We start from the raw sequence: 16,842 nt of genomic DNA, 5'->3' as shown, positions 1-16,842 counted from the left end.
GCACAGGTCTCCACCAGATCAGGAACTTTGTTGTGGTCGTGCAGTATTAGCCAAATAGCAAAGACTTAACAGTAGCTGGAACTTTTAGTGTGTTGTAGATTATTTATTATGATAGGATCACAAAGAAAAAGATCACAAAAGTTGGCCTCCTGGTGGCGCTCTAAAAGGCAGAATGGAAAATGCAAGCCAGTTATTTTTCCTTGGCCTCTAGGGATTGTGTTACACAGATCGGTGCAGTTAAAGTAGGTAAAAATGCTCTACAGCCGGGCACCGGTCTAGTTTTGATCAAATCTGAAGGAGTAATACGCAAAAATGTGTTTTACATAAGTTCGCCTCCTGGTGGCGCTATGAAGCTCAGATGTGAAAAATGCACATATGCATAACTTTTTCCCTGGCCTCTATGGAGTGCGTATACAAAGTTTTACACAGATCGTTGCAGTTATAGGTAAAAAGAACGCGCACGCACACACGCACACGCGCGCGCACACACACACACACACACACACACACACACACACACACACGCAAATGGAGTGCAAAACATACTCTCCCCATGCCTTCGGCCTGGTGGAGACAATGAGACAAGAGTTTACAGTTGATGCCCCACCTCCCCCACTTCCATTCGGTCTTTGTAGTAGGGTCCTAATGTAAATCAAATTAGTTTAACCCTATAGCCTATAGTGAACGGAAAACGACAAACTGATGAGAGCTTCCGTTATCGACATTCAGGAGGCATATAGTTACAGACTCTCATTCGGAGATTGTGGAATAGTAGTCTGGCTTGAGAGACTGATATGAACATGAATGAATAAATAAATGTATATTTTTACCGGGTTTCCTGGATTTCCTCTCTCTCCTGAGCTCCCACCAATTCCTGTTAGGCCCTGCAAACAGACAATAACAACTTAATTAGGATACATAGACAAAAATAAACAAACTTCCTCAACACGCCCAGTCACTTCCATGACAACACAAATAAATAAAAGTTTTCAAATTGCTGCCCTATAACAAGCCAAGACATTGAGCAGCAATTAGTTGATGTGGTGATGACTACAGACAGAATACACGGAATATACAAGGCTGTATGCTGTATTTTATTATTGAAATTGTTCCAATTTCTTTTTATACAGAGCCTGAGGAAATAAAGAAAAGTAATGCAGTCAGTAGGGTGTCAACCTCAAGGATTTAAAATCTCCCCAGTTTACTCCTTTAGAGAAAGGTTATTTCCTCTTGGTCTCAATGTATTAAAAATATCAGTTTATTTCTAAATGTAGTGTTTGATGGAGGTCCAGGGGGTCCCCAGCTAAATGATGGATAGTTAGAAACTAAATGGACCCTTGCAAATGGAACCATTAAATTAATGGTTCCATTTGTTAATTCTGAACGAATTTTCATGGCAATCTGGCTACTACTTTAGGACATATATTGGTCACAGACATTTAAATTTGGGCTGTATTTTGAGTGTCTTAAGTACCAGGTCTTATTCCCTAACTTGAGTAAACTAAAGACCTGGAGGCGTGATCAATGCTCTTTGGCCACTCAGAATAGACAAATGGCATTGATCACGCCTCCAGGTCTTTCGTTTACTCAAGTTAGGGAATAAGACCTGGTTCTTAAGACATGCAAAATACAGCCCTGTGACAGACTCTGGCAAAATCATAACTGTGATGAGGGGTTGCATACGTTTGTTCCACATACTAACAGTCCGACAGGCATTAGTCCGACAACTCCGTAGCTCCGGGCATGTGCAGCAGGTTAAAACTAACCAGTGGCTGGTTAAAACTAACCCGTGGCTCCCGACATGTGTGGCAGGTTACAACTAACCCGTGGCAGGTTAAAACTAACCCGTGGCTTTCTGTGAGGTTAGATTTAGGGTTGGCTTTTGGGTTGTCGGATTCATGACTGTAGGACTGGACCAATCACATGCACCCGTGGTGTGGGTGACGGCTGTTTTAGGCAGTTACTCCTGGCCAAACTACTGTAAATGGGCTTTGAGCTGGGTGTGACTGCTCGCTCACCTGTTGTGCATTGATCTAATCGATACACAACAAGCTACCGTGTTTAAACGACAACGTCTCTAGAGAACGCAACAAAGTGAAACCCCCTTCCAGAGTGGAAATCTTTGAAAACGCTCCGCCTCATGTCTCCATGTAAATGGGCAACACAGCGGAATCTGCAAAACGTGTGATGTCATGGCTCATGTCGGCTCATGTCAAGTATGCTATTACATTTGTGCAGAACTGCTGAATCCTGCATTGGTGTCAAGACAAAAATAGCACCAATAAATGAATAAACATAGGACGTGTACGAGATTTGCCGTCAGACGCTGATACCCACTTACAGTAGGAGACCATTAAATAAACAGCTGTGATAGGAAGTAGAACGGAAGTGTTTCTACTCACGCATGTCTGATCTATCTGGCAGAGTGTCACACCGCCACCTAGCCACCTGGCATGCACACTACAGCCTTTTAAATCACTGTTGCGTCTCCATGTAAAAGCAAAATTAAAAGTGTGAACACAATGGCCTTTTGTCGTTCTGAATCTATTCTGATCGTTGCCATATCCATGTCCATGAGACGTGCCCTCACATTCACTTGAGGTAGACCCTCGGTCATGACAGCATTTACATCTGCTTTGGTTTGTACCATCTTGCCACTCTACAATGAATGTGATTTGAACCATCAAGCTGACTGTGTCCCTATGTTGGAGTACCAAGCCAGTGGTGGCTGGTAGCATCAACCTTGTTACAACAACCTCCTCTGCAGTTGTAATAATAACACAGACAGACAGAGATTCTAAGAAGTAGCGTAATAGAGATAAAGAATAATATAGTCTTATAATTACCTGTTCGCCATTTACTCCATCAAGCCCATCCTCTCCATCATCACCCTGCAATGGCAAAATGATTAAAAGATGTTAAGTAACTGTAACTGTTACGCATTTAAATCCTATTTATTTTCGTCTTCTTTTTCCAGCTATCATGACCTTTAAACTTATCATTTAGACTTGTTAAAGGTATTTCACACTGCATACAACGTGTATGTCTTATAACTTCCTTAGATAAATACATTTGCATTCCAAATGAGTCAGTCACTCACCCTGTTTCCCCGGTGGCCTCGGTATCCCTGTAACACACACACAGATTAAAGGCAGGTCAGCAAAGGTTGCTCGGCATATGTGACTAGTGCAAGAGCAGCAATTCATTATGTAAATAATTATATTTATTTGTGTGTGTACGTGTGCGTGTGCGTGTGTGTGTGTGTGTGTGTGTGTGATTATCTGTTGTACCTTCAGTCCTCGTGACCCAGCACAGCCCTGTATCCCCTGAGGTCCAAGTGGTCCAGGTAGACCTCTGTCACCCTGGGGGTAGACACAGACAGCTTCAACAGTGAGTGAGCATCCAACAAAACATCATGACACTACATGCATGTTGCATGCTTTCTTGGCCAGAAGTCTGTCATGAACAAAATAAATGAAAATGAAAGGACAAACACTTACAGAAATGCCTTCCTCTCCTGGGTAGCCAGGATGGCCCTTTGGCCCGACCACGCCCTGTGCAAAGAAAGACAACAGGTGAGGAGCTACATTAAGACTCTATTGTCCCGTTCGATCACCATTTACAGCATTCACTCAAATCTGTCAAAGGTCAGCACACAAATGAATTTTACACTTCAGACACTTATTCCCATACATTTTGCCCCTACTGTACTTGTCATATATTTTGCTCTACATGAAAATGCAGTTTGTCCCAAGTTCACAATTGTGTTGCTAAATTTCAATTAAATTGAAAAGCAGCAAAAATGTCCATCGACTACCTTTTTTCACTGACAAAAACTAAATAGAAAGTAGAAACTAAATGAAAACTAAGCTATGATGACTAAAACTTAATGCTTGTAGATCTTTTAGATAGTTTTCAGCAAGTGTAAAATCAGTCATTACAACGGCATCAAGATCCGCCAAAATACATTTTAGTCGACCAAATCAACTGTAGATTTAGTAATCTTATGATAATAAACACCAAAACTATAACACTATTCAAGAGACTATGACTGTTTTAATCATGGAATTGGATATGAAATGGAATGTTATTTATTTAAATAATGAAGTTTCCTCATCGTTAATGTATCTACAGTATGTGTTCTGAGCACAACCAAAGGAATGTTTTAAGGTTTTTCTTCTGTTGTATAGTTTCACACAATTTTGCACCAAACGTTAAATGTTTAAAGTCATGCATGTTACAGTCACCTTTGACCCTGAGGGGCCCCGAAATCCACGAATCCCTTCGTGTCCAGAGCACTTGCACATAACATTACAGCAGTCTCTATCTGCCACTGCGTCCTAGAGATAGATAGACAACACAATACATTCAATGGGAGGGAGAGTGTGTGAGGAAAGAGGACTGACAAAAAGATAATTATGGTAAATGATTATTAGGAGGGGGGACTGTCAATCATCAAGGTTCTCCTTTGAAAGACAGATTTACCATCACCCACCATTATTTCCTTTTGACATTACCCTCAGGACCATATTTTCACTCCACCAGACTGACAAGCTGAGGCAAGAAACAATTTCTGAAGAGACAATAACGCCTGCCATACTTGACATGCTGAAATGTCACTCAATTGCAAAAACAAGCCTATTATTGAGCTTTCACTTTCAGGTTTTAGAAATTAGGACTACGATAGAAATGTTTTATTGGGCAGTCTTGTCCCATTAGAAGACTAAAGTAGTCGAGGTATTAATGGCTGTAGACTGACAGCCACAACTTACAACTTGTTTCAGCATGGTGCTGCCCACACTATGCATGCCAATGCTGAGAGGAACTTTGTAGCCAAACCCTCGACCAAACTCCACCATTTGCAGTTGGCCGGCATCTCTCGCTCCCTCCAGGGCAACTATCAGCAGAGCACTTATACCTTAGCAAACAAGACATGATAATGAATTAATGCCTTTGTTCTTACAGAAGATATACTGTATAGTTGCATCATGCCATGCATCATGCATGTCAATTGTCAACACATGCAGTAACTGAATTTATATTGAGGAAATGAACTGGAAATATAATATTTAATTATACTGTATGTATATGTACACTAGTCTAAATATTGAATTTATTATACCATGTGTACCAGTATATACATGTATAATGTAGGCTAATTTAGTAGCAACAGTATGTCTCTATTTTGTTTTGTTTGGAAGATATACATTTTCCAAAGTATCAATTGAGCCTGGCAGCTGGAAGTCGGACCAGCTGTTTAGATGATAAGTTAACAGCAATGATTTTCCTTGTATTTTAAATGTAACAATAGCTGATAGTTATTTTGGTCCACACCCACTGATAATGCCCACAATCTACCCATCAAAGCAAATGTCGACTGAGCCTTGCCCAACCACAATCAGTGAAGTGAAGATTGTGGGCTGGCTTTGCAAGGCTGAAGGCTAGTATACTCATGCCTTTACAGTAATAATAACATGAGCTATATTACCATCAAATCTGAAATCAAGGAATTTAATCAAAATGAAACAATAAATGATTATTATTGTCCACCCAACCCCAACACACTTTGTCCCATAAAGTGGTCCTGCTGTCGTGAAAATGTTTTCATCTGGTCCACCATAAATAATAATTATTATTGAGATTCTCTTCATTTTTACCAGATTGACGTAGAAGTTCTGATTCCCGCTCCAGTTTCAGCACGTCTTCATCCAGTCCATCTGAGAAGATCACTAGCACCTGGTGGGTAACAGCAGCAGTCACATTAGATTGGTGCTAATCCTGATGGACAATACTTATACTAACAGGTCTGTCACCATTTCTAAATAATAGCCAGGGCCGGTTTAGCGGTCCAGGCACCTTGGGCTGGTAATCCAGCATGACAGTGTCTCACGGCCCGATCCCAACGAACTTTGCTGTGTGTCTTCCCCCCATCTCTCTCCCAGTTTCCTGTCTACCTACTGTGATCTATCAATAAAGGCAAAAAAGCCCCAAAAATATCTTTAAAAAAGGCATTTTAAAACAATTTCTAAATAATGATTCTATTCTATTCTTTCTAAATTACTGTACACACTATGGGCTCCATCTTGCGGCAGGGGCCCTTTTTCCTTAATTTGGGGATTTAGTATTGTGTGAGAGGTGTGGCCCCGTAAAATTTGTTATATTGTGCCACAGCCTAAGGGCTCCAATTTTGTCGCCGCCGTTTCCCGCGACGCGGCCCGCAATGCAGCCGTGGCCCGAAAATTACGAGTATAGGAGCTTGCTATGTCCCTTAACAGTATTTTGGTCCAGCGTTAAAACCACCCGTAATGCCAAATTAGTTTGGTAGAGCGGCGTGCACCTCAATGGAGATGTCCAGGCACAGACTAGTCAGGCTGCCTCATCTCTCCTTATGCTCCTTTTGCATCTCTTTGTAATTTTCCTATAATCAGCAGAAGTGAGTGCTATGCCACTTCCTTGTCCAAGTTATTTGTGCCAGGCATTGTGCGGCGTGTGCGTGCGGTGGGGGGGGGGTTCAGGGTACATCACAAGTGAGACTTCAAGGCAGCAGCACATCACTCTTCCATGGGCTATAGACCGTAAGGCTATGGAGCAATATAGCATAACGGGCAACGGATATGGGATCTCTTTAAGGCAATGGCACGTGGACTGGTGATTGGTTCAATTATTGTAACTCCCAAACCACACCTATGCATAATATAACGGGTAACGGAGGTGTTTTAGGGATTTAGACAGGTAACCAAGATACCAACTTTAGTGGGGGAACACCCCTTCCCCACTGCTAAATACCAAAATTGTATTTAGAAAGATCGAACGAAAATGGAGCCCTATGTCCCTAAAACACCTCCATTACCCCTTACATTATGCATAGGTGTGGTTTGGGCGTTACGATGATTAAACCAATCCCTGTGCCACCTGTCATTGCCTTTAAGGGATCCATTATCCATTTAACATTATGCCCAGTGATTTACACTATGGCCCATGGCCATGGAAGAGTGACACGTTGCTGCCTTGAAATATAGCCTATTTATATTTGATACAGAGGCCGGGTTGTTTTGTGTCCAGTAGCTCCAACACAGCCTCACTCGTACAAATCTAATAACTTCTTTGACTAGACAATTAAACACAATAAGCACAAGGAATTGACACTCTGCTGATTATAGTAAAATTCCAATCACAGAGATTTGTGGAGAATTAAGACAGAACGAGACCTCTGAGCTGTGAATGTTGTGCAACATGACTCAAGCCGAGGCAGCTCCAACTCAGGTCTCACTGTCTCAGAGTCAACATGACTCAAATCGAGGCAGCTCCAACTCAGGTCTCACCGTCTCAGAGTCAGGAGCGCATTCTTTTATCAAACAGAATACGCTTTATGGGTGGTTTGAAGAGGCACTTTCCATTGTCCTAGACCTGTCTGCATAGGATAGCAAATTATAGGGAAAGTGCATCAACACGGCTACAGACACACCTCCACCCGCAAATATAGGAGTCGGCAAAATGAATAGTGGGTTGTGTGGCCGCAAGATAACATTTACGCATAGTGGAAGCTCCTAAATGCGTAATTCACGGAAAATGTTTATTACTTGAGGATAAAGCATGGCATAAGATGGAGCACAAAGTGTTTCAGGACTCAACCAACATTCTGGACATTTAATTCACTACCAAAGAAAGGTTGATAGGCCAGTGCATCGACAGTGGTGGTATAATGTGTGCAAGATTTCTTTCAGCATCCTTCCAACTCACCTTCACACCAGCATTAGACTCTGTCCTAAACTTGTCTCTGAAAGAGTGCAACAGATCAGTGTTGAAGTAGGTGGCCTCAGACATCTGCCAGGCCATGACTTTCTTCACCACCTCATCGCTGTAACCTTCGAAGTGGAAGTTGTGCAGTGCCTGTCCATTACGGCCCCAAGCGCTGTATGCAATGTTGGCAGTGACGGGTGAGGGTCCAACACAGCACAGGCCCTGCAGTGTGGACACATAGTGGGCGATCTCTGGCAGGAATGTTTGGAGCTTGGGGTGACTGCTGACCAGAGGCTGGGTTGTGGGCCTGTCTGAAATGTCGAATCCAAAGGCGATATCTATGCTGCAGGCTATGGGAGAAAAGACAAACCATTTGCTTACTGTCACTCAGTCAATGTCACACTTCAGGTTTTGCTTCTGAAAGAGATAGATAGACAGAAACAGTGAAAGAAAGAAAGAAAGAAAGAAAGAATATAGAATGACACTAAATAAGGTACCAGGTCCATGGACCAACTTACCAGGTCTGTCTGGGATGAGTCTGGATTGGCAGATGGTATCAACCACTTTCTGCTTGATTTTTGCCAAGTCGTCAAAGGTCTTCACTGTGAATAACTTCTCAGGGCTGCCCGTGATCTGCAGGAGCTCCAGGTCGTGCACATCTCCGATGCCAATGGCAAACACCTCTATTCCCTCAGCTCTGAGGATCGCGGCCGCAGCATCCACCTCATCCTGCGAATCACCGTCCGTGATCAGCACCAGGTTCTGGGAAATGCCTTGTGACTTGCGGCTGCCATGTGATGCTAGAAAGTAATCCTTAATGAACCCTAGGGCAAGTCCGATGTTTGTTCCTCCTCCGAGTTGCCTCATGGCGAGGATGCGTTCTTTCACTTGAGCTTCATTGTGTAAATCATTGAGGTAAAACTCCTTCTGAGGAGAACTGCTGAACTGGGCAACTCCTACCTGGACAAACTCCTCACTAACTTGGAAACTCGACACCAGGTCTGTCATGAATGTCTTCATGGTCTTGTAATCCATGGGGTCAATACTGCCGGACTGATCGATCAACATGACCAGGTCAGCTTTCTGTTTCTCACAGGCTGCCAATACAAAGACAGGTAAAGATAAATGTTCTGTGGCAGTAGAGCAGGGTTCTTTTGAAAATCATGCAATAATTGTATATTCATTTTGAAATGTATTTAGAATGTGACGAACATTTGATTTAAGAAATATTTCCACATTACACATGTAAAAAAAATGTTGTGGGGGAAAGCAATGTTTTATAGACACATACATAGATAGACAGATATCTCACCTGGCTTAGTGTTATTGCAGAGGACATGTGAAATATTCTTATATAGACCCTCTAAAGCTTCAAAATCGTTCACATAGAAAACCCTGGATGTGTCATGATCAGCCATGATCTCGAGCTGAGCCTTGTTTGCTTCTGCCACTCCAATACTGAAGACCTTGATGCCATTGTCTCGCAGTGCATTAGATGGAGCAACTAAATTATTGGCGTCGGTAGCGTCGCCATCTGTGATCACGAATAGAATCTGGGGCACGTGTAAAGCTCCTCTGCCACCATTTGCTGCATCAAAATATTGTAAGGAATATGCCAGAGCTTTGCCTGTATAGGTATCACCATATGGTGACTTCAGGCTTGCTATGGCCTTCAGAACTTCTTTTTTGGAATAAAACTGATTCAGAGTGAAGTCCACTTTGGCTTCGGTGGAAAAGAGAATGACGCCAAAGCGTGTCAGCTTCTCGCCAACTGTGGTTTCATTTACCACAGACGACATAAACTTAATCATGCTTTGGAACTGCGGCGGTTCGATACTTGTGGATCCATCCACCAAGAAAATCATGTCAGCAACTTCTGTCTTCTTACAATCTGTTTGGAAATTGGAAAGAAAAAACATAAAACTTCAATCCCAATGCCAATTATGTGTTTTGTCATCTAACTAATAATTCTAGTGATTGTGTCCTCCAAACTGTGTCCTCAAAATTTGAGGATGAAATGTGTGGACGGAATGCATCCGTGCTGTGATTGGCTGGAAGGTGTGTCATTCTGCGCTGTGATTGGCTGAACTGGTGTGCCACATGAGCCAATAATTATAAGTGGCAGAGAGAGGGGGAGAAAGAGGGAGAGAGAGAGAGAGAGAGAGAGAGAGAGAGAGAGAGAGAGAGGGGTGAGAGATGGGGGGAGAGAGAGGGTAGAGAGGGTGAGAGAGAGGGGATAGAGGGGTGAGAGAGAGAGAAAGGGAGAGAGAGAGAGGGGATAGAGGGGTGCGAGAGAGTGAGAGGTAGGGAGAAACTCTGCACATACTTTGGGTATATCATATCCCCAAACGGGTATGGACTAGTGATAACTAGAAAAAATGCCCCTCTGGGCACAGGTCTCCACCAGGAGGATAGGAGTGTGTCTGATGTTTGGCAAAATGTTTAGGAGTAATATAAACATGTTCTTTTGTTTGTTTTTTATGCAACAATTTTCATTATTTTGTTGGGGAAATGCAGAGCCAGATCACTCATAGCATCTCTGATGATATAATTTTGTATGAGCAGGACATGTGCAGCATTTTGTACAAAACGGGCCACTCCTGAAAACTTTGAAAGGCAATCAGTGTAGAATCTGAAAAATCCAACAGACTCGTCTAGATCACATGACTACAGAGATCATGTGTACCGATTTGCGTGAGATTTGGATGAAATCTGTGACTAACATAAACAATGTGTTTTGCAGAAATCGGCCTCATGGTGGCGCTATAACCGGCAGATGTGGAGAGATGCAGGGAAAATGTTTTTCCATGGCCTCTAGGGAGTGGGCATACATAAGTTGTATACAGATCGATGCAGTTATTGGTAAAAACAGGAATTGCCCTGTTATAGCGCCACCGTGATTTGGATTTGGCATGTCGTCCTCGGTGGAAATGTGGAAATGGAAATGGAAATGTGCGTGTATAATTTCACGGAAATTGCACACCGTGTTTGTGACTTGTGACATTTTGTTCAAAGCGAACCAATCATGTGAGCTTTGGAAGCCAATCTTAGCCAATCAGGATGGAAGATGGGAAATGGTGCAGGTCCGTGTTGATCACATGACTATGGAGAATGATAGTGTATACCGAATTGTGTGATGTATGGATAAAATGTGTACGAGTAATCTACAGAAATGTGATTTGCCTAAACCGGCCTCATGGTGGCGCTATAACAGGCCGTTGAGGAATATTTGGGGCAGAGGTTCGACGTTGGCATCTAGGGAGTGTGTGTGCAAAGTTTGGCATGGATCGGGCCAATGGTGCCGGGGATTAGCTGGTAACGGACAGACGGAAGGACGGACGGACACACGCACACACGGACGGAGTGCAAAACATACTCTCTCCCCATGCCTTCGGCCTGGTGGAGACAATAAATCAGTAAATTTGTTTTGGTGCTATTGATAGAAATTATGATAAATCTTTGTAAAATAATGTTCTCTTCCAAAAAAAAAGCAAATAAGTCTTTTGGTGTTTAACTACAGTCCCAAAGCAGTTATACATGAATCACGATCCTCTCACCTCCCTCTTCTTTACAAATCTCCAACGCTAATTGACTCTCCAGGTCCTTCAATCCATCAAAGCCCCTCTGAGAATACACCCTCTCCTGGGTGCCACTGATCTCCTGCAGCTGGGTGGAGTTGGCATTGACCACTCCAATTGCATAGACCAACACCCCCTTGGCCCTCAGGGCTTCAGCAGGGCCCTTGACCTCATCTTGGGACTCTCCGTCCGTGATAACTATAAGTCTCTGTCCCAGTTTCGGACGACCTCCTTTGAGTTCATCAAAGTACGGAGAAACAGCAGAAATAGCTTCGCCAGTAAGTGTGCCTCCACCGATCTGTTGCATAGCTTCTATTGCCAGCGACATTGCAGATTTGTCAAAGAAACGGTTGAGAGGGAATTCAAGTGTCTGAATGGTGCTGTACTGCATGACGCCGACATGCACTTCGTCCTGAGCAACAAGAGACTTGCTGACAAGTGATTTCATGAAGTCCTTCATCTTCTGAAAGTCCTCTGGATTGATGCTACCTGAGCTGTCAATCAAGAAAAGGAGGTCGCCTGGTTTGTCTTTGCAGGCTGTGAAGAGAGAAATAGCAATTGTTACCTTTACCCTACCATAGCTAATACATTATCTATACTAAACCTGGAACATCAAAGCAATCTGTAAAAAACAAACAAGCAATCCAGCTTATTTTACCATCTTGGGCACAGATATCTGTCATGATGTCATCCTTGATTGGCCTCAGGGCATCAAAATTATTAACCATGAACATCTTCTGTGGGCTGCCAGCAATCTCTTGCAGCTCTGCCTTGTCTGCACTTTTCACACCAATGGCATATATGATGATGTCTTGGGCTCTTAGTTTCTCTGCAGGAAGTTTGACCTCGTCTGTAGACTTTCCATCCGTGATGACAATGAGGTACTCTGCGACTTGATGACCACGGGTGACCGCTGCTCTGTCAAAATGCTCCGTCATAAATGACAGCGCAGCTCCTGTCTGAGTGCCACCGCCTATTTGCCTGATATTCTCAATACCCTTTTCCAGTGATTGGACGTCTGTGTAAGCTGTCAGGTCAAATTCTAAGTTTGGTGAATCTGCATACTTGGCGACGCCCACACGGACAAATTGTGGCCCGATACGCAATGTATGGACAAACTCCATGATGAACTTCTTCATGTCTTCGAAGTCAGCTGGATAGATGCTTCCAGAGTGGTCAATAAGAAAGAAAATGTCCGCTTCTTCAGTTTTCACACAGCCTACGAGGAGAACAACAATGTCACTTTAGGATTCATTTATATACATTCTATTCTGAGCATCACTATGTCAATTTACTAAACTTCCACCAGGAGTTCCACCTGATCTTCATATGCTCATTATAAATGGCACAATTTCAGTTGACTCACTCTAATTGGTGGGCTGTGTGGACAGTTCAGAAACCTACCTACCAATGACATTGTTGTTGGGGATTCTAAGCTAATAAAAACTACAGCCTTTCTCTCTCCCTGGAAAGTTGCAGCAATCTTGCATTATAAAACACATGACCCACCCTGCCTACCGATGTCACTGGTAGGCAGGTTTCTGAACTGCCCACAGTCCTCTGAACAGTCCTCTGACAAACAGAGTTGAGTAGAGAGAAATGGTGTCATCTTATAATGACCATTAGTGAGGACCAATTATATGACTAATTATATTGAAAATGGTTCAAAGTGGTCCTTTAATACAGTGGTTCTGAACCTGTGGGTCGGGACCCTCACATGTTTGTTTTGGGGGTCCCCCAGATGACAGTAAAGTAACAATTTAAGGACTTTTAACTTTTTTAATACCATTACTGAATCAAAAGTAATCATCAAACTATACTATAAAAACTGCTCAAACATTGGCCAAATTGTCAAATAATATAATAAAGTTACATAAAAAATTGATGATCTACGAGGCATTGTAAGCTTGTTGATTGGCTATTTTCACAATTTTTATCTGTAGAACCGAGTCCATCAAAATGTTATGCCTCAACTCCTACATTCCAATCCCGATCAGGGTGTGGGGGGGTCCCCAATTCAAATATGATCATTCTGTGGGGTCACGGCATGAAAAGGTTGAGAACCACTGCTTTAATACACAAGACATGCTGACTTAGATTTTGTTGAAATCTGAACATTTAAACACATAAAACAGCTGTCTCAAACCTTCTTTGATGGCATTTTTTCGCGTATTGATCGTGATGGCGTTGTCAAAGATGTCATTGCACAGGATCTTTTGCATACTCTGCACCATGGGCTTCAGTTTGGTAAAACTGTCCACTATAAACACATACCTCCTTGGAGGATAAGTGGCCATCTCCACTAGTTCATTCATATTAGCATTTTGGATCCCCAGACAGTACACGGTGACACCAGATCTACGGAGATCTTTTGCCGCTGTTGTCACATTGTCTTGGGATTCACCGTCTGTGATAATTACAGCCACCTGCTGAACACCCAGGCTTTTCCTGCTGCCTCGCGTTGTGACGAAGATGTTTTCCTTAGCAAACTTCAGGGCAGCACCGGTACGGGTACCGCCTCCACGGTAAGGTAGGATCTTGATGAAGTCAAGAATCTCACTCTTGTCATCAAAAGAGTCAAGGTAGACTTGTCCCGTGGGCTTGTCACTGTATGAGACGATGCCAACTCGCACCCTTTTCCTGCCAACATCTAGGCCATTCACAATGTTGTGCAGAAACGTGCGTATCAGCTGGAAGTTGGCAGTTCCAATGCTGCCTGACTCATCAACGATGAACACCACATCTGCCAGTTTGGCTTTGTTGCAATCTGGTAGAAAAAAAAAGAAAAAGGATATAATTTTTGTTAGGGTAATTCTATTCATATTGCTTTGCGCCAGACCTCTAAACTCCAAGTAATTCATGCAATATTTTCTGCCTTAAGGAGGCAGTAGAAAGGATGTGTAATCATTTAATTAGGGTGAAATGTGTAACACAGGTTGTTTATAGTTTATGGAGAGTAAATTAATAATGAATTCTCCTAATGGGGGAAATATTTATAGATTAAGCATATTTTTTTGTAATCACATACTTTACAATTCATATACTATAGTTATAAAATGTTACATTACAGTATGTATGAGGGACGAGGTGTTGCAATGGCATGTACAGTACTAGTGTGATAGTTGTATGCATGGCTTGTAGGTATACAGGTATACACTTTGCTGGGTGCACCTAATGAAGTGTCTCTACACTCTCATGTCTGATTTATACTTTGGCTGTGTACCAAAAATAGCAGAGCTACAAGCTCACAATCTGTCGCAGCCTGGAAATAGCAGATCTAAAAGCTCACAGCCCATTGCACTAGAAAGTATTGTGAGCTTGTAGATCTGTGATGTCCGGTGCACGACACTGGCGGACCAAGTATAAATCAGGGGTAAGATGGCACTGGCAGGACTTGGTGTGTGGGGGTGCCTGGTGACATGCATCCACTGGGTGTACACACAGTATGTATGTTATGTATACATTTATATTTTGTACTGTTAGAGAGGGATATACGGTATTTATATATTTTGCTGTGCTGTTTTATATTGAGACGTTATTGTAACCAACATTGTTTTTAATGTAGCATAAGTGATGGTACAGGGTATCTTAGTCATCTAGCTGTGACATGTCTTCTTGGAAATAGGAAACAAGTTATCTTTCAACTTTTCTCTGTAACTATATGTACTTTTTTATGTCAAATAAATGATATCAAAGGATAAGGATTCTCACCTTCAGTTATACTGGCTGCCTCGTCCTCAGTCTCAAAGAGAGTCTTCAGTTGAGGTGCAATGTTGGTTGCCTGGTATACATATGGAGATGTAGCCACTGCCTTCATCTCTCTCACTGGTGCAGAGCCTAATGCTATCCCCACCACTTTCACCCCTTGGGACTTTACTAAGCGGGAAGCCTTGATGACAGGATCACTTGAATTGCCTCCTGACACAACAACCAGGAACTGGCCGAAGCCTTGGTCTTGTCGTCCACCAGCTGCACTGGTGAAGAAATTGGTGCTGGCAGTCTCTAGTGCAAGACCCATGTTGCGAGGTTCGTTGGGTTTCACGCGACGCAGACGGAAGCGCCGCACTGCAGCCGTGGTCTCCGCTTTGGTTGCATAAGCCTTGAGAAGGAAATCAACACTGGTATCTTCGCTAAACTGGGCCAAACCGATGCGGTGGGCAGAAGCTCCTATGTTGAGTTGGGCAGTCAATCGGCTCAGTAGGTTCCGGGTCTGCTGGAAGTCTCCAGATGACAAAGTGCTGTCGACTAGGAAGAATATATCTGCAAACCTTTGGACCAAAGCTGTAAAAGTGTAAAAGAAATAATGAAATTAAAGAGATAGAAAATGTATAAACATACAGTACCTACTACTAGTAAAGAGAATGGCTTCAACTAAGCAAAAGTATAAGCTTCAACTAAGCAAATTAAAAGCAACTGCAAATACGAATACTGGACAATAATTTGTCACATATCGATACTATAGCCTTACTTACTGGCATTTGATCAACACTTGGCTGAAAACATGGCAGATACTCCTGGCAGGCCATATGCAGCCATATAGTGAAGCGTACTGTATATTGTTACTATGTTATAATGTTTGTGCCTGGATAAAGTCCAGTGCCTCCTCAACCAACTGCCGTGTTTGATATGGTGATAATAATGATACCTCAGATTGAATTACTCAAAGTTGCTTTACATGGGGAATAAAGATAAACAATCTTTATTAAATTGACATTAACACACCGTTTTTGTTTTAACACAAAATGGGTAAATTATTGATCTATTCCTTATAGTTTGCAGTTCATTACTGTAATTATTCTCTTAGTGTATTGGTTTTCATTTTCCCTTCCTATAACACATGCAAAAAGTTCCCCCCTATTATAATGTGTAATCTGTGGGAGCTGCAGCACCACCTACATTAGTGTCACAAACATAGCTGCAGGGTGTAGCCATTGTGCATGTTGGCACAGTGAAAAGGCCCAGCTACATTTAATTGAATTACCCAATTGTTCCATTAAACCTGTGTTTTTACCCTACTATAAAATGGCTGCCACAAACGAACAAGGTTTGTTATATGGTGTTGCAGAAATCTTTGCAACCTGCCAAAAAAGCATTTCTGCGAATAACCCCATTTGAGTTCCCACACAAAACCTTCTAACCAAGTATTTAAAAACACATTATGGTATTTCTTATTTCTAAATAATGTCTGCATTTTAAAGATGTATGTTTTGGCTGATGCTGCATTTCATGGCTGCGTGAACTCAAAAGTACAGTATTTGGAACGAGAAGAACTGCATTAATCATGATTCATGATGCTTAGAACTTGTTGAATTTTTGTAATATTATAAGTCATGGGTTAAGGGTGTGGCTAAAGCATGTTCTAATAAGTTTTGAAATAGTTCAAATCAGACTTATTAGCTTTAGGATAATTTAGTTCTATAGAGTATTGTTTATTTTTTTTCTATTTTATTGTTTTGTCTATAGAGAACATTGGACAAACAGTAACAAGGTTGTTAACGACTTCATAATCCTAGTAGGTAGAATT

General features: G+C 42.2%; 1 protein-coding gene across 3 annotated transcripts in view; it reads right to left on the bottom strand.

Moving 5' to 3' along the window:
* The window catches only part of col6a4a (collagen, type VI, alpha 4a), a 58,662-nt gene that overhangs the window by 25,127 nt on the left and 16,693 nt on the right, over nt 1-16,842 (bottom strand). For all 3 annotated transcript variants that reach the window (XM_080768842.1, XM_080768843.1, XM_080768844.1), the window contains 15 exons: nt 15,030-15,599; nt 13,465-14,085; nt 11,977-12,537; nt 11,298-11,855; nt 9,053-9,631; nt 8,259-8,837; nt 7,741-8,090; nt 5,658-5,736; nt 4,773-4,918; nt 4,248-4,340; nt 3,501-3,554; nt 3,291-3,362; nt 3,101-3,127; nt 2,847-2,891; nt 831-884 (listed from right to left, as the gene is read on the bottom strand). In XM_080768842.1, coding sequence (XP_080624968.1) covers nt 831-884; nt 2,847-2,891; nt 3,101-3,127; nt 3,291-3,362; nt 3,501-3,554; nt 4,248-4,340; nt 4,773-4,918; nt 5,658-5,736; nt 7,741-8,090; nt 8,259-8,837; nt 9,053-9,631; nt 11,298-11,855; nt 11,977-12,537; nt 13,465-14,085; nt 15,030-15,599 — 4,388 coding nt within the window. The remainder of the gene's footprint in view (nt 1-830; nt 885-2,846; nt 2,892-3,100; nt 3,128-3,290; nt 3,363-3,500; nt 3,555-4,247; nt 4,341-4,772; nt 4,919-5,657; nt 5,737-7,740; nt 8,091-8,258; nt 8,838-9,052; nt 9,632-11,297; nt 11,856-11,976; nt 12,538-13,464; nt 14,086-15,029; nt 15,600-16,842) is intronic.

This window comes from Protomyctophum bolini, assembly GCF_963924005.1.
Source record: "Protomyctophum bolini genome assembly, chromosome: 7".
Taxonomy (NCBI): domain Eukaryota; kingdom Metazoa; phylum Chordata; class Actinopteri; order Myctophiformes; family Myctophidae; genus Protomyctophum; species Protomyctophum bolini.
This window is presented reverse-complemented; position numbering and strand designations above follow the sequence as displayed.